A 26,546-nucleotide genomic window follows, 5' to 3' on the forward strand; every position below is an offset into this window, starting at 1 on the left:
AATTAAAAATTTTGAGATAAATAACATATATAATATATATGACATATAAGTAAAAACAATATTCAAGCTATAAATATAATCCAAAAATAATGTTATGCAATATTATGAAATAAAATACATTAATTGTCGTTATGATATATAAAAATAAAATTAATTAAATTAAAGAGAATATAATATAATGATGGATGGAACTTGTCACTTCATCTCGTATGAACATTGTATCCATCTTCTCCTTTTTTTCTTATACAAATATTATCTTGGTGCAGTCAATATGTGAAAAAGTCGAATAGATTAATAATTATTGTGATATGGTTATTATAATTGGTAAAACTTCAAAGTAAATAAGATATTTGAGAAATTTCATATTAGTATGATTTTAAGCGATAATGCAACGTTATCAATATTTCGTAATTAAAATACTGCAAATATTCAAATTGTATTACACTAAACTCTAATTATAAAATTAATTTTGTTTTTCAAATTAAGTTTGTTATTCATTTGATTTTTCAAAATTTAATCACGGAAAATCTTTCTTTTCCAATTTTCTTTATTACAATTATACTTATATATATATATATATATATATATATATATATATATATATATATGTGTATATAAGTTGAAAATTAATGATTATTTATTAAGAAAAAAATTTATTCCAAAGTATTAAAAAGATAATATAAATTTTAAGATGTATGCAAACATTTTTAATGGAAATTAGAAACAATATTACTCATAAATAACTCATATATAAATTAATGACACTTTACTTTTTGTTCTTCGTCAATTGTCGACATTATTCTTTGATAGCATCAAAAGAATGGATTTATACGGACTTTTGTACGAAATGATTAATATACACACAACAATTGTATTTCACGCACGCAAAATATTCAGGCAACAGACTCGAGCATAACAAGTTCTTTACACCGTGAGTTAAATTCTGGACGACCGCATGAGCTGCTCCATATCGACTAATGACGAGCGCGTTTCCTTTCTCGGTATCCTGGCGTTTGCGATATAAAAACGAATCACGAAATGGTAAGTGAATCTTTCTGCAAACGTGGTCAAATCGTACGTAGAGATGACTAATTCTGGCTCTATCGAGGAAACGGTTACGACAATAACACCGATAAGCATTATGTTACTATTAATGACTAATGTAAGTCATCGTTTACAGCAAAAAGAAATATAATAAATACAATAAAAATAAATTGTCCGGGATTATATATACAATTTATATAAAAATAATGTCCAATCGCGCGTGTGTGTCCTTGTCTCGCGAGAGATTAATTCGGAAAAGCGAATTATATTTGCTGCAAAAAATATTTGAACTTTTACGTATGGAATTGATTATATCTTTACAAAAAGAGCCATTTAATTCGCTACCAATCTAATCTTGACCGAAAAACAAACAATAAAGTTAAAAATTGCGCACTTGATTTAATTAATATTGAACACTGTCCATTACAATATTCATCGCGATTTGCTTCAACTGTTGGATCGGAACAAAAGTTCGTAGCGCTAAAAACTTCGAAATTCAAGTAGCTACAACTTCGTTAAAAATGAACAAAACTTAAATTTTTAAAAAGGATTTTAAAGCTTGAAATCTCTACTTTCGAAAAGTCACTATGTCTTTTTTACGTTTCTGTGATTGAAGTAACTTTTACATATAGAAAACTACGAGCTGTACAAAATAAGAAATTTTCTTCTCACTTTGTAAACCTGTCACATGCCCCAAAAAAACTTGTGAACATTTTTTTATTTTCTAACATGACAACTTAAAGTTTTCTCTACAAAATCGTTCCTAAAATTTTGTTACTGATATACAATTAAGGATTGTATAGCCACAACTCAAGATGTTTTAAGAGATAAAATAATGTATTTCGAATAAATACGTTAAAACATAAAATTTGTAAATTTCGTTACGGAATTATTGCACATTTCAAAAAATGGATTTTTAAAGTTAAAACTTTGTTCTAATATAGAATGGTATATAATTGCAAAATTATATTAGGTGTTGGAATTAATTCGTAGCGTTTTTTAATGAAAGAATGTTATTTATTTCACATGAGCATTAAAAAATACATTAATGAAAGTACTTCCCATCACTTGTAAAACGCTACGAATTAATTCCAACACCTAATATTATTCCAAATTTTTTTTAAAAACATGAGATACAATACAAATAAAATAACGCTACAAACTTTTGTTCCAATATTTTTATATTGTAAGAAATTAATGTATCGATTTCATATTGTGCAAGCTGAAACATTTTCTGAAATAAAGATATGAGAGGCATTAACATAACGATGAGAGAAAGGAATAAAAAAGTTTACCTTGAACTTGTCAATCAGTATCTGGTTGATGAGCTCGGACTGGGGTCGCAATTTATCGGTAACTCGCCTGCGAAGAGCCGGAGGGCTGTCAGTGTCGTCGGGAATATCGTCCGTATCGTGGGACTCGGAGCTGTCACCACCCCCCATCACTCCACCGCCACTGCCCCCAGTCAACGCTCCACCAGATACCATCTATGTCATTCATGTAAAATGTTTACGATATTTACTTCCTTCATGTGTCAACTCTTTTTCGTTGAGTTGTGCAACACTTTGAGGACGCTACCTAAATCGTCCGAAAGATGTTTGGAGGAAGTTTGAAAGATTAAGATGATCTCTCAGCCGCATAAGATTCTCCTATTTCGCCTAAAAACTGTTCCAATCTTTCAAACACCCTTAGACGTCATTCGAACATTTCTTGAACTCGCAACTTGTTTTTCGAAGTAGTTTTTCGAACGTAGAGAAAATAAAAAAATTTGTCTTTTTCTCTTTCGTTTTCTTTCTTTCATCTTCTCACCTCGATTTGTATACCGCTGTCTCCGCTGTTGCATTTGGCGTTTCGGGCAGCTTTGTTACCCTTTTTTCTCTCCTTGCTGCTCCTCCAGACGAGTGGGCCAAACCTAAATATATTCGGTTAAGTCATATTCGCTTCTCCTCTCAAGATGATTGTCATTAAAGGATACGATCTTTTATCACTCTCTATGTCAAATATGTGATTGAATTTAATTTGATAGTTTATGTTTATATAATGGCTAAAATTTGGGATCTATATTAATTTTAGACTCAATAATATATTATACATATTCTGTTTTAAAAATAATTTCTTTTTTTTTAATAAAATATATTTTAAAAAAGGCAATTATTACAAAAGTGAAACAGACATAATTTAAAAAATTAAATTTTTCAGAAAAAGGGAAAAATTTTTCAACTTGAAATTATTAAATCAAATATTGGCAAAAAGAATAATAATTATCAACATAATAAAATGTTTTTTTTTGTTATTTTCGTTTTACTCTTAAAAAAAACCACTTTTTGAAATGTGATTTTAACGATTTTTTTGATAATTTTTTATGAAATTAATTTTTGATAATTGCTAGAGTAATCTTTATTTAACTTATTCTCTCGTAATAACTTGAAAATTACATTTTTTTATTTTTTGAGTGCCACTTTTGAAATAAGGAAGCGATATGCTCAAAATTGAAGAAATTAAATTAAGGAGGAGTTCACCTCTTAGACTAATATAAACATAGTCGTTTGCATATCCTGCCTTTCTAGGATATACGGATAATAACTATGGTCGATTATACTGTATAATTATATTACATTAAAAAGGATTCGAAACTTGGATTGAAATGTTTGTAATTATTGGTGTTTCGAATAAATTATGCACATTATTAATCTATGTTCGGCTCATAAATCATGTTTTAACTATTGATATATCTCATTTGAATCTTGTGTGGGGAATTTATATATATATATATATATATATGTAATATATATTGGATAATATACAGATTGCAAACAAATTATTCTTTACGCCTACCGTAATCAACGTTGTAATAACAATATCTTCATGACCTAAGTCTAAGATTGTATTCGGTCAAAGAGAGTAAGAAACTATGATACAAACCGGAATTTCTGGTCATTGCTAGAATCGTCTTTGTGTTGGCTTTGACTGCTTTGCTCGGAAGTGGTTACGGAAGGCGATTCTGTGCCTTCCTCCTCATCCAATGGCCCGGTGCCATCATTGTCTTCCACGGGACATTCCTCGTTGCTCTCCTTACTGCCTTTCTTGTGGAACCTCAGCGAGAAGCTCTTACGGAATTTCTGCAGTACGCTCTCTTGCTGGCTCTGTGCGCGATGCGCAGCATTTTGACTTCCGCCGGTGGGCACATTGGCAACATTCAGGACGGAAGACGGTTCTTGCAACCTGGAATGACTGACCAGAGGGATCGTAGCCTCGGCCAAGGGATGTTCGGTCGTCACGTGGCCCGTCCTTGTTCCTTCGTCCTCTTCGTCGCCAGACCATTGTCGACTGTAAATAGAAATTGCCCCTTTATTCATCTTACAGGAAATTACATTAAATGAGAGGAACCGACAAGAATTCAGGAAGCTCCCAAGGCAAGAAATTCCTGATTTTCCATATCAAGAATTGCTTTAGAAATTATTGAATTCCTTTCGATTCCCGTCTATCTCTGTCGATTGGCTTTAATTCTTATGAGACTCATCAGGAATTAAAAAAAGATGAATCTCTTGCATAATTGATCAAGATGCGAAGCGTCCGGGGTTAAAACGGATGTAAAATGGATCCGACAAATTATATAGATTCAATTCCTCCATTCAAGTTCTAACATTCGCGTGTCACATAAAGCTAAAGTCAATATCTCTCCATGCATCTCGTGTATGGCATACGACTACAAAAAAGCATCGAGAATGATCGAGAAGAGACGATCTACAAATTTTTGCATTACTTGTATAAAAACGGAATCATTCGATAGTTCGCGGATTGAATGGTCTTTGAATCTCACAAGAATAAATTCTCTCTCTGTTTCCATTTATTTTTTCAAACGTTACGACTAACCGATGATCTCCGATGAAAATCGACAAGAGACAACTACGCGAACCACCTCTCATGTCTCGCATTATTCAGCGTCTGTTCACTATGAGGAAAACGCGGAAAAGAGGCAAGACTGATTAATCACGAACGTGCTCGGTCGAAGGCGCATAACGAGTGCATGCGCGATTGCAGTTAACAAAATGACCATCCGAAACTGAACAGCGGAAATGCGTCTACGTTCGCGAAAGAGGAAACCGGTCGAAATATTTCGCAAACGTTTCACGAATAAAGTTGCATTAGCGTTTCGTGAAATTATTCAGCGTGGCAATTTTGTTTCCATGCGTCGTCGGATCGCTCCCTACCGTGGTGCTAATAAGTGCAGTATGAATTATTCGTCCTCGTGCTAAATACGTATAAATATATCCTATGTAATACGAGCATCCCTCCGTGATGCAACGTTTCGTTAAAATTATCATGGCCGCGCGAATGTTTATGATAGGGCGCGAGGAAACGTTTAATGATGTTAATTGTGCATGCATTGCGCACATTAATCATTAATCATAAAGGAAATATTTTTACATTAACTATTATTGTATAAATGTAAGAAAAATAGATACTGTAAATAATGCAAATAATAATTATTTGTTTCAAATATTTCAAAAGTTCATATATCTGTAAAAATCTATAATAAAAAAAGTTCATGAGCATCAAATTTATCCGAAATATATTTTAAATCTTAATAAGAGTTTAATACTTTAAGATTAATTAAAACAAATTTGATTTGCTTATTATATAAAGTTTTGATAAATTTTATAATATATATATTCTTTAAAAAAAATAATACGTTTTTGTTTTGAGTACATATTAAGTTTTTCTAAAGTTGAGTATAATAAGTATATTTTATAAAATTATCAAAAAAATATTCTTCATAAGGGGATTCTAAAGTCATTTGCATTAGCGATTAAATCATAATTTTTGTATAACAATTACATTATTCCTCTTTTACAGATTCGAAAATTCTTTTCCAGCAATAAAGTAAAAAATCTACACACACACACACACACACACACACACACACACACACACAACACAGAAATGTCATATGTTCTATTGCTAAGAAAAGTGATTACTCAACTTACTTTCTTTCTTTTAAGTCACTTCTTAGCAATATAATGATATTTTTCTGTGTGCGTGTAAATTTTTTAAATTAATATTGGAGACATATAATCACAATCGCTCGCTATTAATACTGCGTTAATAAGGTATTGCGTTAATTAATTATCATACTAAATATTCCATAAATTTCAAATCTTAATAACAGAAATTGATGCCAGATTTACCAAAGAATTTATTGTTAAAATCAAAATCGGAGCTTTATTGGACAAATCGACGCATGAAAACAAAATGTATATATCACAAATGAGCGAAGAACACCATATCCAATTAAAGCGGACGTCTAATAATATTTTTGTTTGAGTTTTACAAGTTCAACTTCAAATAAACTACACGCTGATTACCTGTTTATATTTTGAAGATGCTCGTTAATATTAATAATATTAAATTGCTTGTGAAATTTAATTTATGATATTATGTACTCCAGCTTCAGTTTAGAACTGTGTTTTAGAGACCGACAAATAATCAGCGTGCAATTTGTTTGAACTAAAATTTACACGAAAACATTATTAGGCATCAAGATCTACTTTGACCGGATACGGTTATTTGTGTTAAACATTTTCCAATCAATTTTCTTAATATTATGTATACATTGTTTTTAAGAAATTAAAAAATCTTTTTAAAACTTTTCAAATAATATAATTATAATAATTTCTTATTGTTAGTAAGACTGTAGAGACGATCTCAAATTCATTCTATCTTTTCACTGTTTGAAATTGTACATCTTTATAAAAATCAAATTTTATTAAAGTGAAATCTATTTAAAATTATTTAAAAAAATGATTTCGACGTCATTTTTTTCCTAAAGTCTGGTTAATTGGAAATTTTTAATATTTATTCGCTAATCAGAGACCATAAATGCCTTGACATATTTTCTCTTCTTGAAAAATTTTTTTAATCTGGCCAAGAATCTGGTAGATAAAAAAACATTCTTTCTGAGTAGAGTCTCAGGAAAAAAAAAATGGTTATAGCTTTTTAGGAGGGGTTTCAGTGTGTTACGACAGACGGATGTAATCGTCTGAATCAGTTTAATCGGAATCACGCACCACATCATAAAGGATATTTGTCACGAGCGAGTGCTCTCCTTTCGTATGCCAATCCCTTATCCTTCCTACGAATGTGATCCCCCGCACGCAAAGCCGCATCTCATGCTCTTCGATAACACCTTATCACATCACTGTCACGAAATCGCGGAACATTACCGCGAAAGTCACGTCGATATAAATCAAAACACTTAGAATTCCATCATTTTCAATAACGTGATTACTATAATACAGAAAATGTGTGTGCAAAAAAAAATATCAAAAATATGACATCAATAAAATTCAAAATCTCTTCGCGACATTTTTCTTCTCCAAGCAAAAGAAGTGTTCTCGTGACGAAAATGATTAAAAATAAAAACCGTTTGCAATTTGTCCGTAGAAGTGCCGATGTGCCGCCATTCGATGGGAGAACTTTTGAAGGAAGAAGCATCTGGCAACTGAAAACAAGACGGCAGCAGGAAGTGCAGCGGTCGACGTTCCATCGGCGACTGAGAGCTTTCATAGCATGAACGAGAAGTCTACGGACGTGTGCGTGTGACCGAGTATACTACACGCACGTATTGTGAGTTGTGTGCTCGTGAACTCTTCCAGGAACCGATTTCGAAGGGTCGATCGCATCGGATAGCATCAGGTATAAGGCGAAGGGATATGCAGCATCTTATATCCCACACCTTATACTTTCCTTTTCTTTAGCCCTTCTTTCTTCTTTCTCTCCTTCTCTTTTTCGGCGGTGATCACAAAAGGCACCATTTATCCGTGTAGCGACAGAGGACTTACCTTACCTTTCATCCTTTTCTCAATCGGCAGGACGCCTACATTCAGAGAAACGCAACGTTTGATATCTATGCAGATATATACATAGATCGTTAATTCTGTGACGAAAATCGGAAAATCGATTCGACAACAAATATCATTGATATTTTGACATTTTTATACTATTTCTGACATTATTAAAGTTATTTAGGAGAAACAATTAATTGTAAGATAATTTTGTGATGTAATATGAAGGAGAGAAAAGAAAGAAAAGAAACAGAAAGACAATATAATAATAAATTATATTATTATAAATAATAATAAATATATATTTCTCTTTCTCTCTCTCTTATCTTCCTTTTTCTAAAATATTTCAAAATAATTTTTTGAACTTCTCCAACTCGATCAATTTTCCACAAAATTTGCTACATAATTTGCGTTTAGAAAGTTTTTTAAATTTCTTATATTAGAAGATTTCACTTTTCTCTTATTAAACGACACAGTAAATATTAAAACGTTAAAATAAACTAAAATAGCTCTATTTACCCCCTTGTTACAATCGAGGTATATTACGTTAAGTAACGCTATGATGGGAATAACACGGGGTTAATCAATGTCGGCACGAATGCAGAAGATCACGAAGGGTAAGGAAGTATCTTTCAGCTCTGTTCACTTTATCAAAGCGGATGGCCCTTCTTATGGCAAAATAGAGCCTGCATAGAGCTCTTCGCTAAGAGAGGGAGGATGTAGACGAGATAAAAAGCTGGCAGGGCGTTTTCTATATAACTCGGTAATTAGAACATCCGTCGATCACATGTGTGTATGTGGACCTGGACGTCCAAAGTCAATGCACCCCAGGTAGGTCATCCGAAATAACGCTCTTACTCGCGCCTCGATAAATATCTCTCTTTCTACGCGACATACAGACATAGCAGACACATCATATAGACATAGCACACACATACACACACAGACATACACATTCATGTGATGCGGAGATTGGTGAATTGCGAAAGAGAAGCTTGAAAAACGTGACACTGTGTGGGATCACGGACGACCTTTGACGCGGCTCGCCTTTGTCCTCTATCAGCGGGATGTTTTTTTTCTTTTAGATCATTTTTCGTTTCAGAAGAGTCCTCTTCTGATGTCTTTTTGCAGGAGGTCTCACTACCGCAGCGACGATGACAAGGAATGCAATCATCACGAGCGAACAATCAGCGCGATGAAACTGCACAAGACGTCGTTCTAGGTTTCCAATTTATCCCAAAGAGATCGAGTGGCGAAAAAGTGGTTTAAAAAAAAAATGTGCATCTTATAATTGTCTCCCTCCGGCATCGTGTCGATGTTTGTCGTACGCAAGATTTCCAACTATGTTGACATGTTCCCGTTATGTTTTTTTCTTTTTTTTTCTTTTCGATCTACATTCAATTCGCTGTTGCAGCTTTGACGTTACCGCATCATGGATGAAACTGCCATTCAATAAACGTTTTCAAAACGCGGTATTTTATCGACAATTGAATAACACGATGTCATCGATTTTTTTCCGCATGTACAAAATAGAATTTCACTACTTTTCGTTGTCAAATATTTGGTAAAAACGGACTTTCACTCGTTTACGAAAGTAACACGTAAATAAGCGTCATAAAATCTGCACACTAGATCTTTGATATCATATTAAATATTAAATGAGATTATATTTAAAGATTCTAATACTTAAAATTAATATTGATAAAAATGCTTTAAGCACACTTACATCCGAAATAAAATAAATTATCTATTCATTAAACTATAATAAAATATGCTCTTATAAATAAACAATAATACGCACATATATATATATGCTAATCTAATAATTTCAAAAGACCTTCATATAAATTGATATACGCACACGTATTATGTATCATAATGAAAAAAAAAGAAATTCCATTTCTTTTTCTTCATTTCTCACATTATGTGTATGATTTATTTATTTCATTTGGGACACATCATTTAAGACACACATACATACATAGAGAGAGAGAGAAGGGGAAGGGAGAGGGAGAGGGGAGAGAGAGAGAGAGAGAGAGAGAGAGAGAGAGAGAGAGAGAGAGAGAGTGCGCTAATAATCTCGAAAGACCTTCAAGAATTTATTCTTTCGATGTTCACAAACACGCTTTCTTGATTATTTTGCCTTTTTTCGAATGTTTTCAATTTTTCTCTTCGTAAACAAACTTCGTCTTGATTCGCATATCTAATTTTTACCAAAGTTTATGGGAATAAAGTCGCAGCTTGGACTCTTGGACACAAAATTTCATTTGTTGTTATCACGTGTTTCATATATCAGCCCATGTAATATAGAGTCAGCTTTCCAAATAGAAGTTATTTCTATCATACAACATTGCTTGTGTTGGGCACAATTTTAGCGAAATCATAAAATGAGTGTAAAGAGTAGACGAAAAATAGCACTTAGGAAAACCAGGAGATCATGTATCGGTGGGACAATTGCAACATGAAAATAATTTTGGAATAAAATCTATGGCACATACAAAGATGTAAAGCAATTAGACATAAGCAGTAAGCAAATCACAATAGAGAACATAAGGTTATTGCCATACATTCTCTATTATGATTGGCTAATTACTTCTCGCTTACTGCTTCTCTTACTATCGTAAGTTTTTCTAATGTGTTTCTGGCTTAAAAGTCTTCACCGCCATCTTCGTCGCGACCACCCTTCAAGTCGCCTTTTCGAGAATGCCTGTGGTTTTTAAAGAAGAAAATACCACCTACAAGACGAGAGGATACCACCCGTGAAAGAAGATATTTGTGCTCATGTTTAAGTTTCGGAGAAAAAGAATTCTATGAGACATTATTTTTGTTTATGCTTGGATTTTTCCCACCATCACGAAAGAAATACCGTAAGATGTATATTAAAAACGTAAGAAAGACAAAAGGGAATATGCTCAAAGCTAGAATAAAGATAAAAAAAGATAAGAAGAAATAGCACGTTAAAGTGATTATTTTTGATAACTTAAAAATCATTGTATTTTAATGTGATATCTTCATCAAAGTTGTATTATTTTATTTTAAACGATATTTAATAACAAACAAATGCGTATACAAAATTCTATGGGATATCTTCATAATTAGCGATTGCGTTCAGCAGAAAAAAATAACTTCAAGAATTTTGCAACAGTTGCAAAGTTGCTTTTCTGTTGAACACAGTCGATGCATGAATATCAACGCAACACTAAAAAAAGAGTCAGTAAATTATCAAATGTAAGTGAAACAGTGTTAATCAAATGTTCGGTTAATTATATGGTTAATTATATCGATTAAAATTATATGACCAACAATAATTTTATTTTTCTAAATAAGATAAATGTTTCAGTAATCTGGACGTTTAAGCGTAGGTTGTCATAAATAATTTATAATATATTAGAAGGTTTTTAATATAAATATTATATTCATTTGAAAATTCAAGACTCCCTTAAGCAAAGAAAAATTATTTGAATCCACTTATAACAATTATTAATTAAAATATTTAAATAAGTAATAGACTGCGTCAATATATCAGTGGCCAGATAGCCGATCTGACACTGAGATGTAATTGTTCAACTATAATTGAAAAATTAGTATGCTGGGAAATATTAATGTAAATAGATGTTTAATGACCAAAGACAACTTCAAATTGATCTTTAAGGTAAAAAGGATTTGAGACTGAATATTAATTTAAATAAATAAAGTTTTGTATAATCTGTTCGGTCTCAGTGACTGGACATGTACCTATGTCCGGATTTACATAACAGTTTTTGTATTTAAATTAATATCAGTCTCAAATACGCTTTTTAAAACATAATATTATAATTTAATTGTAATCTTTAAATGCAATTAAATTATAATACAGTGATAAAAAAAGCATTTGAGATTAATAATAATTTTTGTGTACGTGTCCGATCACTCTCTGGGACATTTAGCTTATTTAGTAAATATTATCAAACATAATAATATAATCAACCGTAATATTTACTAAGTAATATTTACTAAGTATTTAGAAAAAGTAAAATTATTTTTGATTATATTAACAGAACATTTAATTGGCGTTATTTTATTCAATTTGATAGCTATTATCAGATTAAAAAAAAAAGTAACGTAAATCATTTAAGTTTGAGAGGGAGGAATAGCTTGGGTAAAAAATGTAATTAAGAAAAGAAAATTAATTATAGAAAAATTAAATATGGAAATATAGAATATTGTAGTTTTTTTTTCTTTTTATTTTGCTTTGTAAATTTGATTGTGAAGATTCGGTTTTGGAGAGTTTATATATTTCCATTAATAAGTCGTAAGGCCTTTCAAAAGCTAAAAGGCAAAAGCTAAAATAGACTGCCTTCTCATCTATTATTATAATACTGATGCAATTTAGATATATATAATGGATGTACCTGTCATGATTTCTATCCAAAAGCGCCGGGGTGCTGGACGCTTTGATCCGCCGTTGAGCTTTGCTGAGACCAGGAGTTCGTCGTCTTTCCCTTCCGGCGTGGCCACTCGTTCTGTAGTCATGCAAAGGCTGAAACAAAATGTTAAAAATTGAAAATATAACTGTTAACACAATCAATCTATTAAACAAACTAACAGTAATATTACAGTATTATAACATAACATTCATTAACAAAGTTATAAATAACATTCAGTATTATAATTTTCTATTCAATAATACATATATGTATTACAGAAAATATTGCACTTATATTGCTAAGTAAGAAATTATAACATTAATATAATATTATTGTTAATTGATTGGGAACGTAGAATAATAAAACTATACTCATCCAAATAATTTCCAAATAATATTGTTTCTCATTATTGTTTGTCAGTAAAGAATTTCTTTTATTCCATCTGCTAGTACATATCGATCTCGATATCGATATATCAAAAAGGATCACGTTCATTTTTAGTACGTGGATATACAGGGTTGGCCATATTCGACGGAAAGATGTTTTTTTTTTCAATCATGGGAAAGAGATGTTAGATCGAGATGTTAACGACGTTTCCCATGATTGAAAAAAAACATCTTTCCGTCGAATATGGCCAACCCTGTACATAGCGACATATTATTGATGACAATTGATAACCCTCGCGAGAAAGTTGCGTTACGTATGTATATCTTTCCCACGATTCGACTGGGTACGCACGAATGCGCTTGATCATTCGTATCTTTGTATCAGTATTGAACGTACTTCAGCCAGGTTACCGGGTCTAATATTATGTTGCTAAGCTTCGTTACAAGTGGGTTACCAGACAACCGATTTTATTTTAAATCGTTCAGTTCATCTTCCTCTCGCTTATTTTTGCCGTGATTGACAAATTGCAAATTGCAATTGGACTGGATTTTATTTATGACTCTACTTTATTATGCAGAGACTATAAAGAATAATTACGTGGAAATACGAGCAATAATAAATCATAAAATGCGAAGTGTTTAATAATAAATTTCTCTGATGTATTAAATGGTATTTTTTTTATCGGAAGTCAAAATAATCTCTTTATTATTCGCATATTAAAACACCTGTGCGAATGATAAACGTTCGCTTTCACAGTGTCCGGCTGTAAATTATCGATTTACTCGCCGCAGCCCCCAATGTATATCACTGCACCTTATCCGTAATCGACGAAAGCGTTGATTTCGCGATTTCTGCCCATCCTTTCACGCATGCCTCCACGCTAGACAGGAAATGGAAGGGGTGTCGAGCCACAAAGGTCGATTATATCTTTGCAGCTGCCTCGACACCGCGCACGGCGTTTTACTAATTAAGATTCCCATGCGGCGAGAAATCTAATACAATATATGTGTATATAGATGTGTGTGAATATATATAGATATACACATATATATCGACAAGATAAATCCCGCTCGGTCGAACTTCTATCGCCGACACCCCTCGAATCCGTTTCACTATAATCGTACTCGATTCAAACGGAAAATTATGGAAATTTGAATCGTGCCACTTGGCTTTTATTTCGATGGAAATTTCGTTTAACGCTCTCGTGCTCTAAGAAACTTGAATATCTGTCAAATATAATCTCAATCTATGACATTTTCATCAAATAATTTGCTTCATCGGTTATCCGCTGTTAGAGAATCTGTCAATTTAAACTGTCTTGTGTTCTCTTTTTCAATCTTCCATTTTGAATACAGCGTTTAAGAGGATTCTAAAGTCGTTTATGCTTTACTGATATTTTTCAAATGTGTATTTTTCTAATTTCTTTTATTAGATTAAAAAATCCTTTTCTAGAATTAAAGTATAAACAATAATGTAGGTAGTTTCTAACTACTTACTAAACTGGTTAGACTCGTTTGACATCATATGTCAAAAACGAAAAAAAGTTGGAAGATTACAGTTTTATTATCGGATTTTGGCGTCGATTCGTAACAATATTTATTTTATACACCTACGAGTTTTATACTTTGTATAAAATGTTAAATGATTTTAGTTTGAACTAAGGATTACATGAATAAACAATGTTAAATTCTTAGAATTAAGTTTAGATACCTAATATAAAAGATTAGCTAAATAGTGGTAGGATGTCAATAACACATAAATGTGTGTAACTCCTATCGAATCGGTAAAACGTCTTTAGAATCCCCTTAAGATAGTAGAAATATTCGCTCGATTTTATCATTATTAGATGCTTTCCATTTGGTGTCAACACAAGTCAACACAAATGTCGTTCTATCTCCGTTACTCACTGAGTGTCAAGAAAGATAGAACGATGCTTGTGTCAACTTGTATCATCAAATGGAAAGCATCCATTAGGAGCATAAATTACCTGCCTAGGAGCTACACCTGCCGCAAGAGTGTGACGCGTATAACGTGGGACTTTACGTTCCCGAGACGTCCGCTTCCGGTTATAAACGCGCAGTGGATAACGTCAGTTCGACACGATACGTCGGATGTTAACGAGCACACTGTCGTCACTGCGGATGATGCATGTAGGTCGTCGCAAGCCGTTCGCGGTACACCACAGTGATGCATCCCTATTCCTACGTACAGCTACCGTCGAGACGTCACCGGCATTGGGGCCATTACTCACGTGTCGCCGATCGATGATCGCTTCCGTGTAATCGATAATTATACTCGGATCGGAAATCTACGACAGCGAGCCGTCGCGCGGAGTTCGCGTGCCGCGAATAACGTACGGTGTGGCAATGAAGTTCGATAATGTTATTAGAGAAAGAAATACTATTTAATTAATGCAAATTACGCAATTTACATTTTTGTAAAAAAAATATTATTATAATTTTAACATTTTTGCTTGTCTCAGAAAATCCATTATACATCCTCAAGTTAAAATTAATTTAATTTAATTTTTAACAAAGTACTTCTTAATTAATATACAAATGATCTTTTTATCCTTTAAAGTAATTCTCTTCAGAGTCAATGCACTTCTGATAACGTTCGTATAACTTGCGGAAACTCTGTGAAAAGTTATCTTTGGATATCGCCTTAAGTCGCTCTTGTCACACAGTTTTATAAGTAAAACACAGAAGTCATAATAATCATAAAATATCATGACCTTATTTATATATATTTATTTTTGAATTCATTTTTAAATATCAAATGATGATATTATTATAACTTAATTATAACGCTGTGTTCTATCTGATGGAGTTAAATTCTGATTCAAAATGTGATCACTCCATTTCCCCAAATGCTCTAGCAGACTTCTTTTTATTCTCTAAACTAAAAAAAGATGATGAAAGGAACTTGATTCACAAACATTTCAGACATTCAGAATATATATATATATATATATATATATATATATATATATATAAAACTTAAGGCAATATCTAAAAATGATTTATACAAAATTTTCATAAACTGTATGTAAGAACGTCAGAAATGTATTATCTCTAAAGATTACTTTGAAGAACAGTAAAAGTCATTTGTATATTAATTAAATATAAATTTATTTTCTCATAATATTCACTAAACTTTATTGCTACACCTCGTATTTAAATCGTCGGATGAAATATCATCGTCGATATTATGTCGGCTAAATGAGTTCCTACGCGACGTCGGCGTTGCGACGAAAATAGTCTTAGGGAGAAAAATAGCCAGCAATGATGAATGAATCACTAATAATATAAGTACAATATGTTAGTCCTTAGCTCCAGAAACGCAGGTAGAGTTCTTATACAAAGCTTGTGATCAAGTCTCAAAGTCTATTAAGTTCTTATCGAGCAGTCCTCAAATCATCATACATTGCAATGAAGAAATTATGACTCGAACTAATGAAAAACGAACATGTATGTTATACTTGTCCAAGTTGAAGATTAATAGTCGGTCAACTTGTTATCGACAGAATTGAAAAGATTCTCTATTTAATTATGAGGAATGGGCGTTTTATCGCGCGCGCGCGCGCGTGTGTGTGTGTGTCTAAAATAAATCGACGACATGCATCGGCCTACACGTCTACCGAGTGTTCAGACCGGAAGATTAGCGATGTTGTTTGAGGTCTGTTTAATTAAGAATTGCAATGTCTCATTGACTAACACAAGAGTTCTATAATAACAAATTTATGGTTTTACATCGATAAACAGAGCCAATTTGATTCGCGATTTATTGGATTGTTGTTTAGCCATTAATTCGCTCACTTTGTGTATTTATTATAATTATACGGGTAATTCTTTTTTATTAATCGAATGCATAATTTTCCTTCTGCAATGTAAGAATAAACATAAAAGTCTTTTATGTTAATAAAAAATATTGAATTATATTCAAATAGTTAATTTTTAAGAAAATTGAAAAAAATGAATTTTTTATTAAAAATTAAGAAAATGATAAATTTATCTATACTTCTCGAATTTTTACCGAAAAAAGATACAATAAAATTATTATCCTATTGAAATTTTTTGTAACTTGAGATAATTTCTTTTTTTATGTATGTTAAACCTCCAGCACCACTCCGAAATTTTTGATCATAATTTCTAAAAACACTCTAGGCAGTTGAGAAAAACAATATATATTTTTTATGATTCCGGACTACATTAAAATCTGAAAAAATCTTGTAAGCTTGTGAAATCTTTAATAATGAGTTTTTACTGTAATAAGAATTAAAGAATACATTTTATTTATTTTTTATATATTCAAATCTGAATAAGAATTTTGAGAAAACATGATATCAACTGTGCCTTTTAAAAGGTACAAAGTGATACCGGAGGGTTAATAATATTTAAGAATCAAAATTTTCTCATATATATATATACACGTGTTTAAATATTTCTCGTCTAAATTAGTGTCTAAATTACTAATTGGATTTGAACAATGTACTATTTTAAAAGTAATTAGAGTGATGATAATTTACTAAATAAAAATGACGTCCTATACTGTCAACATAATATTAATGTGGGATTCTACTGTATTTCATTTTAGTAAGTCTTTTCTCTCTTAAGAAAGACATTCCAAAGTAGGAAATAATAAGAACTTCACACGGGGTTTTCGCCTTTCCCATACATATTAAGAGACAGAACAATTAGGCTCAGCTCTTAATCAATCTTTGTTAATCTATTATCAATACCAACGAGTCAGTAATCTTTCAGTTAACTAATTAATCCGATTGTAATAGTAAAACAGTGAATCAGCAAACGGAAAAATAGTAAATTGGCAAAACAATTCTGGTCCAAATACACCTTTGCGTGAAAGGTCTAAGTTTGTAAACTACATTTGTAATCCTTTAACACGTTCCATGCTACATGGATTAAAGGTGACTCACGCTGGATTTGTAGTTCAGGTCGCTTGCTATTTTATCGATAAAAGGAAACGAATTACAAAATAATTTTGATATCATACGTGAATATGTAATTATAACATATTATGCATGATATATTTTACATTGAAACACAAGTTTATTGCGCTATGAATTTCAAAATTCAAATAGCTATAATTTTGTTTACAATGAACGAAATTTATCTCTACTTTCGAAAGATCACTATTTGATCATTTTTACATATAGAAAACAAAAAAGACAAAAATTTTTCTTCTCACTTTGTGGATCTAACAAAAAAAAAACCGTGTAAAAATTTTTGAAAAACTTTCTATTGAAATGTTTAAAGTTTTCCCTATAAAATTATTTTTAAAAAATTTTCCTAAGATTCTCTCTCTCTTTCTCTCTCCCTCTCCTTCCCCTTCCTTCTCCCTTCCTCCCCTCCTCCCCCCCTCTCTGCTACTGAATTATCGCAGATTAAATAAAAGAAGCATTTTGCTTCTTGTGTGATTGCTCATAACTCCATTAAAAATATAATACTGCAATTAAAAAAATAGATTTTTAAAGAAATTTTGCTGAACATGTAGCGCTATGAACTTTTGTTCCAATCTAATATGAATATTAGATAATATTAATCTAATATTAGAATTTAATATTAGAAAATATATTAGATTCTTTGATAATACTTTTAAGACTTTCACGAGTATTTTCTTCAGAGGTGCCAAAGGATTTGCGAGTCATCACCGTGTTGTGATCCATTGTTAACACCAATGTTTCGTGAATCTTGCCGTTCACTTTATCAGGGTGAGGAGCGCACTGATACTTTATCCTGATGAAGTAAACGGCAAGGTTCACGAAACGTTGGCGTTAGCAACGGATCACGACACGATAATAACCCGCAAACCATAAGACTTTTTTCTTTATAATAATTTTTATAATTTTTTAAAACAAATTATGAAATTCATGTTATATTTAATAAATATAACAAATATAAACAAAATCACCAGTGACTTATACAGTGTGATGATCAATCATTTAAAATTGACGTAGTTAAGAACGTATAATAGTTTTAAGGAAACAGTAAAGGTAAATTTAATTTTAATTGTTTTTAATTTAAATTAATTTTGATCATTGTTTTTGATTGTTTTTTCTCCGAAATTGTTTATAATAAACTGGAAATAAATTTAAATAGCTTGCAAGTAAATTGTTGCTGTCGAAAAGTATGGAAACAACTCCAATTTAAATAAGCTCATTTTGCTGAGTATAGTTACAGTTCGAATAAAATAAGTTGTTGCTATTGACAAATGTAATGTAACTACATTTCAATAAACATAATTTGAATAAATATTAATCTTCCATTAATAAATAGGTGCTCTGAAAGGATGCATGCTGCTTCCTCTAATATAGGTCGTTTGAAACTGTAGGTTTCATATATCTATATGAGTAATGCAGAACGAGTTACGTCTCTGATAAGAAACTAGAGACACAGAACAAGAAGAATAAAATATTAAAGGAAGTAATTTCATGTTATATTAAATATAAAATTCTATTTCTTTTTTACAAATTGATTACAAAAACTTATCCAATCCTGGCTTAAATGTATATTGACCCAAAAATAGTCAGTCAAATTTTTTGGTAACATATGACTGAGAAATAAGTACGCGGAGAAAATAATGTTATACCTGACAGGTCAGTTAATTTATCAAACGATACCAGTTATTTACCGTCACGTTCACCAGTAATAATGCATCGCTGTAGCCAATCCGCGACGTAGATGCCGCAAAGCCATTGTTATTCATTGAAGGAAAAATAATATTACTCTTCTGGGAGGAGTGAATCAAAAGACGCAGGTTTTACGTCATGCAATATGTATACATATATAGAAATATAGTAACCTCAAGAAAGAGATGTTATATATACTTTACTTTAAAATATCATATATTTTTAGACACAAATGCAACACGCAAATCGATTGAATAAAAACGCGACTCTATCTTCCCTGTTTTATATCAAATAATTAAGTTTGATTATTTAAATGGATCGTCTATTATTCTTTTTTTCTTCAAGATTAAAGTATTGATCTCGGAGTATCGAAACGACTTCGTGCTCTACCATAATTAGATTACTTATTCTTTTAAGTAATCACTTCCATCTTCTATTATATTTTAATTATTTCTTTAGTAACATAATTATACTTAATAATAATTAAAAAATAATTCAATGTAATAATAATTATTATATAATTATTATAATAAGATTACATATATAATTCTTGATTACGTAATTACTGCAATTCTTTTATTATATTCTTTTAACTTACAGAAACGGGGGCTGTGTGAGATGTAGCCGCTTCCTGCGTGTGACGGAGTCTGCTGGGACTAGGACTGGATCGCTGGGAATCTTGTCCTCGCTGCCAGGATGTTGACCTGCTGCAACAGACGAACAAGAAAATTCAATTATCTTTATTGCGACAGTATATGACAAAAAAAATGATTTAATGAAAAATGTCAATTAAAAATAGGACTTGATGTAAATTGAGAAATCCTTATCTCTTTGTTGAAGTCTTTTGGACTTACAGTCACACATATCGCTTTATATTCTCTCATTGACGTAACTTGATATACCGAGTGATTCAAAGACTTATTCATTCGCACGCTTATATTCGCAGTAGAATTGTATAAGTAACGTTATCTCAATTAATTCACATATAGGCTTATCGTGTGTTATCGGTATCGGATAGCAGTGTGTCCAATGGATGCGCCACGTCAGTGATTAATCAATAAACACAACGCGGTGCGTCGCTTGAATCTTAATTAATGGGTTTGGAGGAGTTGAGCAAATTCAACATACGTCTCAGAGTTGCAGTTCGTTATCTTAGTAGGTCGCATTCAAGTACGATATGTATGTATATAGATATAGAAGACCGGAATACAGGTTTCGCGTAATAAAATTCTGTTAAAATAATTCGTGCGCTTAGTTCAATAACGCGGAAAAACGGCTGTGCGCCTCGCAATCGTGCGTACTGGTGGCAAATATATATGCATGCCACATTCGTTTCAACGAACAGTGGACTTTTTTTAACGTTACAACACACGCCGTTTTAAAAGTACCGTTTAATAATCGCAATATGCAATGAAAACAAAACCACAATCTTTTTATTATTCTATTTATTTATATTGATACGTAAAATATGTGGACATATTTTCATTGAACAAAAATTGATTGCAAAGTCGCTCAAACAAAAATAGAAATTATACCAAATGATTTTAAGATACTAATATAGAAAACGATTAAATATATTCTTATTAAAAATAAATTATTATTACATTAAATTTTCTATTATTATATTAAAGAACAAAATTTTAATATAAACATAGTTTTATCTTATGCATTTAATTAAGTAAAGAAGATATTTGATCAAAGTGAATCTTAGATATTTCCGTTTGAATTTATGCATCTAATTCTGCAAATCGCGCGCCGCAATCATTTTCGATCTTGAAACGCAATCATGAGCAAAATCAGAGTAGTAATATGACTTATTAAATTGATAAGAAATTTAATAATTTTTGATGCTAATATGCACAGCTTTATAAGATTGTTAAAGCTGAGGCAATTTTTCGCAATAAATTATTCATAGATTTAAGATTTTTATTAACATCAGATTATTAATATTCTTATAAAGATGCTTATTAGCATAAAAAAATCATTAATTACTTGTCAATTTAATAAATGATATTGTTATTTTGTTTCTGCTTATGATTGCGTTTCAAGAAAAAAAATTTCGGCGCGCGATTTGCAGAAACAAATGTGTATATTAAATCACACAGATCATTTAAGCACTAAGATCCATATTTAATTAGATTTATTCGCATCGGTTTAAATTCGTATCATAATAGTTTTACCTTGTAAAATTGTAAATTTTAATAATAAATTTGTTTCGCATCGCGTGTTATACAATCAAATTGCGCAATCACCGACGACACTATAAATATCACAATTTGAAAAACACACATTATGAGCAGGAATAAAGCGGAAGTAATGCAATTAATAAAAATGTGATTTTCTTCGTCGACGTGCGATAAGGAGGAGGTTCATACGATTCGGTCGACATTGTTCGCGGCTCTCGCGATTGAACGGGGAAAACATTTTCGTAATAAATTACGATGGAGCGCATGGCTTATCGTCCTGACGCGATAATGGGTGCGATGTTGTAAGTTATGGGGTCAAGGATCACCAGGTACGATTTGTACCAACGTTTCGTCGATAACCCCTCTCACAAAGATGACGATTAATCGTTCCGATTGTCGTGCCACGAGACAATAATCTCGGGTTACGTATCACACGTAGCGCGCAATGACGTGGGCTCGACTTTCTACTTGAATCCGGCAATGCGTGCGTATACACTAAAGTGCGTGGAGCAAGCGAAGAACGCAATTTCTAATCTTCTCGATACTTATTTGCATCGCAGATCTTGAAATCGTTGCTCCTATTTGTATTCCTAAACAAATTGCGAAAACCTTTCCAATTTAACGAACGAAGCGTTTGCTCGATTTTCATAATGGATCAAAGAAATTAAGAAATCGATCCACGTGATGTGAAGAGAATCAGCCGATCGCAATAATCTCAGACGATCGGAGACGCGCATGCACTTGCGCTGAGGAAAAAAAGAGAGAGAAAGAAGCGGAAATCGCTTGGTCCCGCATTCTCACGGCAGTATTTCATTATTCGCGCGCGAATATACCTCGCAACGTCGTCGTGCTAGAAACACGCAACGGCGACGTACCGATCGTCAAATGGTGAAAGGCGATAATAAACGCCGCGGTATGGCGAGGCGCGAGAGAACGAGTGCATTCGTATCGTTCGTGTTGCGCAGGGAAGATAGGAGAGGATAGAAGAGAAGAAAAGCCAATAAAAAGAAAGTACCCTCGGTGACGGCCGCGAATAGCTGACATAGTCAGCCGCGAGTAGAATTAACAGTTGTATTCTTTTAAAAATACATGTACTCTTTTTTAAAGTCATTGGTTATTAATTAAAATTTTATTACTTGTAATTAAAATTATATTAATTATCGAAAAAGTTATGGTCTAGAAATTTCATTTTATTAATTCCTTCTAATTTGATTTTATTAGAGCCATGTTAAAAATATTTTTTTCAAATTTACAATTCATACGCAATATAAGTAATTCATATTAAATAATTCATTTTTCAAAATTTTGGCTATTTTTCGAACATATATATTGTTCTGTATATCAGATTTCAGATAATATTGATAGAATTAAATAATTTTAATGGATGTTTTCAAATTTGATATACATTTATACAATGTATAAAGAGTCTGAAGGGGTTAAATATTGACATTTAACGTATGAAAAGTTATATCCCTTCTCTCTCGGGTCACCTTTTTTTAAAAAGTGTACATATGTATTATACATTTTCCTCGTGTTTCGGATATGGTAACTCTAGCCGCGAGCCGACTACGATTGAAGGCAGGTCACGGTGTATACGGTGTTCTTAGGCACCTGAGAGTTCATCGATTTATTCCACTTTCTACGCGTGGTACCGATCGAGACCAGCGCGGAATCTTCTTTCCTCGCGCGCGCGATGGGAGCGGCCAACTGTCATCCGCAGAACGGACGAGATTTACTTAACCCCGTTGAGTATGAACGACGTGCAGCTCTCGTCTTTTTACGAAAGATCGGTTCTCGATATGTTGACTCTGTTCGCTGTCATGTTAACCTTCTCTATTACCGACAGGAAAGCGAAGCAAGGAGGCGTCGGCGAAAGCCTCCTTTAACCTTTGATTATAATTAGCTGTACGATCATAATGTAAGACCAACGTCAAGTTAATCTCGAAGAGCTATAAATGTCTTACATTTCTAGAAGTGAAGATTGTCCAACCTTTCGTTGTATAAATATTAATGGATTTGTTCTTATACAGGGTGTATCTGAAATAACGCTACTCATGTAGTGCTATTCTTAATAAAAAACTGAGACAAAAAGTCCTCTATCATTTTGCAATTTTCGCAATATTTTTTTTAGTTGCTCAATGAGCAAAATGTTTAAAATCAATGTATAAAACAACTTGAACATATTTTTGAGAGTTTTTTAAGAAAAACTTTCAACTCTTCATTTGGAAAGATATTTTAAAATTGTCTTATACATCGATTTTATGCGTCTATTCTATTTATGCGCAATATTTAGAAATTAATATCTCGTTAATTATTACTCTTCGACTTTTTTATTAGGAATAATACTGTATGGTTAATGGGCATTATTTCAGTTACATCCTGTATTATGATAATAACAATGGATTAATATACATATGAGAACTTTAGCGGACAGAATTGCAATTTAATTAAATCAATTGTTTTCTAAAGAAATCCATCCAAAATTATTAATTTATTAAATATTTTTGATACACTTTTATTTTTTATAATCGAAGAAGTCGATCTTTAATTTGAAATTCATTTGAATATCTTTAATTGAAATTCATTTTTCTTAAATTAGAGATTGCCACGTTTAATCAAAAAAATTAATTCGAAATTAATTTAATAAAATTAGATTTTATAACTTAATTTCAAATTAACTTTTTAAAAAATATTTGTATAAACTATATATTACTTTAATTACACATTTTTCTATTTGTGTTCAGACTTTAATAGTTCGAGTTATTATCGTTTGATAAGGGAATCTCGCGAAATAAAAGAGCTTCTTGTAAGATCTTCTTACAAGTCTTTATTAATTAAGAATTTTAATTAATTTTGATAATGTAAGTACATATTACATAGTCGTTTTTCTTGTGAAATTTTTCAAAATCGCGCGTCGAGATAGACATTTTGTAAGATATCCGTATCTAAAAGCTTCGACGAAGGTAAATGCATGGCACGGTTGTGCCATTATGAAATACGGTACTTTAAAATTTGATGGATGATTACAAAAACGCGAACGACGGTACGGGATCTAATATTTACCGTCTGGTACGTGGAAACTACGTCACCAGCCGCGTAGTACGGTTGAAGGATATTGGCACGTCGTGCTCAGTGTACATAAGCGGATACCTACGATACGTGCTTGCAACCAGGCATACTGGATTCTTCTCGTGGAAACGCATGAATTTTCGACGTGAAAAGTGCCAACACGTAAATATCACCAGCGATACGTCCAAGGTTAAGAAGTTTTACGTGTTAACTGCGTTACCTTGTAACGTATTGCACGAAAATTATATTTCTCGACAATTATCGAGAAACATAAGTAACTTTTAATTTGTTGTATTTTCTTTAAGGAATTAACAAATTGTTTAAATAATAAATTACGTGACATATTTGCCTATATAATATTATAAATGATATAATCTATTCTTTGTCCATATATATAAATCCAGCATTATTTATAAAATTAATTAAAAATATTAAATACAAAATACGTTTTTCTATTTTTCTTTTTAAAGATAGATACAAAGTACACAGAATATCGATGTTCCAAAAATAAGGACGTCGTTAAATTTTTATCTCAAAAATAACTTGTCTCTAATCGAAGTCTTAACCAACTTAAAGTCGGTCTTCTCTTATCTAAAACGACACAAAAATTTTCTGGAATGCGTCGATTTTCTTTTCTCCGCGTTCTTCGAATTTTTTAATATTTTAACTTTATTACTTAAAAAGAAGAATAGACAACTTTCTCAACCTGTGTTTCTATCATATGCTTAATATGGAGGCGCAGACTCGCTGTTTTGCCCGGGGCGCCGAAATACCTCTACCGGGCCGCGTTGCGCGTGGGTGTGCTCGCTGGTGGGTAATAACCGGTCGTAAAATCTTACCGGTTTCACAACGCAACAGCTTCCCCTCGGCCCCGTCCACGTCTTATATGAATATACCTGTGAATCTTTTCTCGCTCTCGGCGTCCTCGCTTATTTAAGAGACGCGCGCGATGCACTGCCGCTACTCCGCGCCCTACAGCATGATAGATTCACGGATAAATGTACGATTTTTCCCTTTTAACAGGCGCATTGAACTGGCACGAAGTCTGCGCGCATCCTAGGAATGATCGTTCTATCGCGCGTTGAATGATAACGCTCATGACGTCCATAATTCGCGTATAACGTATCGTTTTGCTTTATGCAAGACGTTTCCGTGAAATTGCCGCTGCATATCAACATTGGACGATCCAATTGAATAACAGTCAGAGGTTTGAATTAATTTCTCTTCGGTGATCATTTTATCATCGCATGACTGTAAACGAATGTAACATCGATCGCACTCGTTATAACTCGTGTCATAATTATTCGTTTGTTTTATATATAAGGTATCTTCTTGTTTTACTTTTCCACATTTTGTACTTAACAAGACTTCTCAGTCTTGTTAAGTACAAAAATAATAAAGTTAATATTATTATTATTTCTGCATCGTTATTATTATGTATTACAAAACTGATACAATATCAATGCGATGAAATAATAATCCGAAAAGTTTAGCATTTCTTATTTTTTATTAATGGTTCATTGGAATTGCATTAATTATATAAAACAGAAAATAATTGTACACATTATATTAAGAGAAAAATTTAGATAAATATAAGGTAAATTGCAGAATAAAATTTATGTTCGTGTAAGAATTTAAAACATATTATATTTAAAAAATTCACTAAATCTTCATACATATAATTTTTTTAAATAGTACTAAGTAAATATGTATTTATAGTAAATAAATATTTTACTTAGAGGAAAAAAAAATCATTAAATCATTAATGGTTCTTCTCCGAAAAAATATATGTTTACATTTAGTAAATATTTTCAGAACTGTTCAAATAAACTTATTAAAATTTATTAAATTAATAAAAAATTTAAGTAAATAATTACTTATTAAATTATTTTTCTGTGTGTCATAGTTAACTGAGTGGAAAATTACGTATGTTATGAATTAATTATTATTACTTCGAATT

At 31.9% G+C, this 26,546-nt stretch overlaps 1 protein-coding gene across 17 annotated transcripts in view; it reads right to left on the minus strand.

Moving 5' to 3' along the window:
• RhoGEF3 (Rho guanine nucleotide exchange factor 3) overlaps positions 1 to 26,546 on the minus strand; it is a 253,411-nt gene that overhangs the window by 14,324 nt on the left and 212,541 nt on the right. For 15 of the 17 annotated variants that reach the window (XM_087404371.1, XM_087404369.1, XM_011065722.2 and 12 more), the window contains 5 exons: positions 19,930 to 20,038; positions 12,281 to 12,408; positions 3,967 to 4,371; positions 2,854 to 2,956; positions 2,340 to 2,531 (listed from right to left, as the gene is read on the minus strand). In XM_087404371.1, the coding sequence (XP_087260497.1) occupies positions 2,340 to 2,531; positions 2,854 to 2,956; positions 3,967 to 4,371; positions 12,281 to 12,408; positions 19,930 to 20,038 (937 nt within the window). The remainder of the gene's footprint in view (positions 1 to 2,339; positions 2,532 to 2,853; positions 2,957 to 3,966; positions 4,372 to 12,280; positions 12,409 to 19,929; positions 20,039 to 26,546) is intronic. The other 2 variants (XM_087404373.1, XM_087404375.1) reach the window with 2 other exon arrangements.

This window comes from Acromyrmex echinatior, chromosome 3, assembly GCF_024713525.1.
Source record: "Acromyrmex echinatior isolate Ae372 chromosome 3, ASM2471352v2, whole genome shotgun sequence".
NCBI classification, from domain to species: domain Eukaryota; kingdom Metazoa; phylum Arthropoda; class Insecta; order Hymenoptera; family Formicidae; genus Acromyrmex; species Acromyrmex echinatior.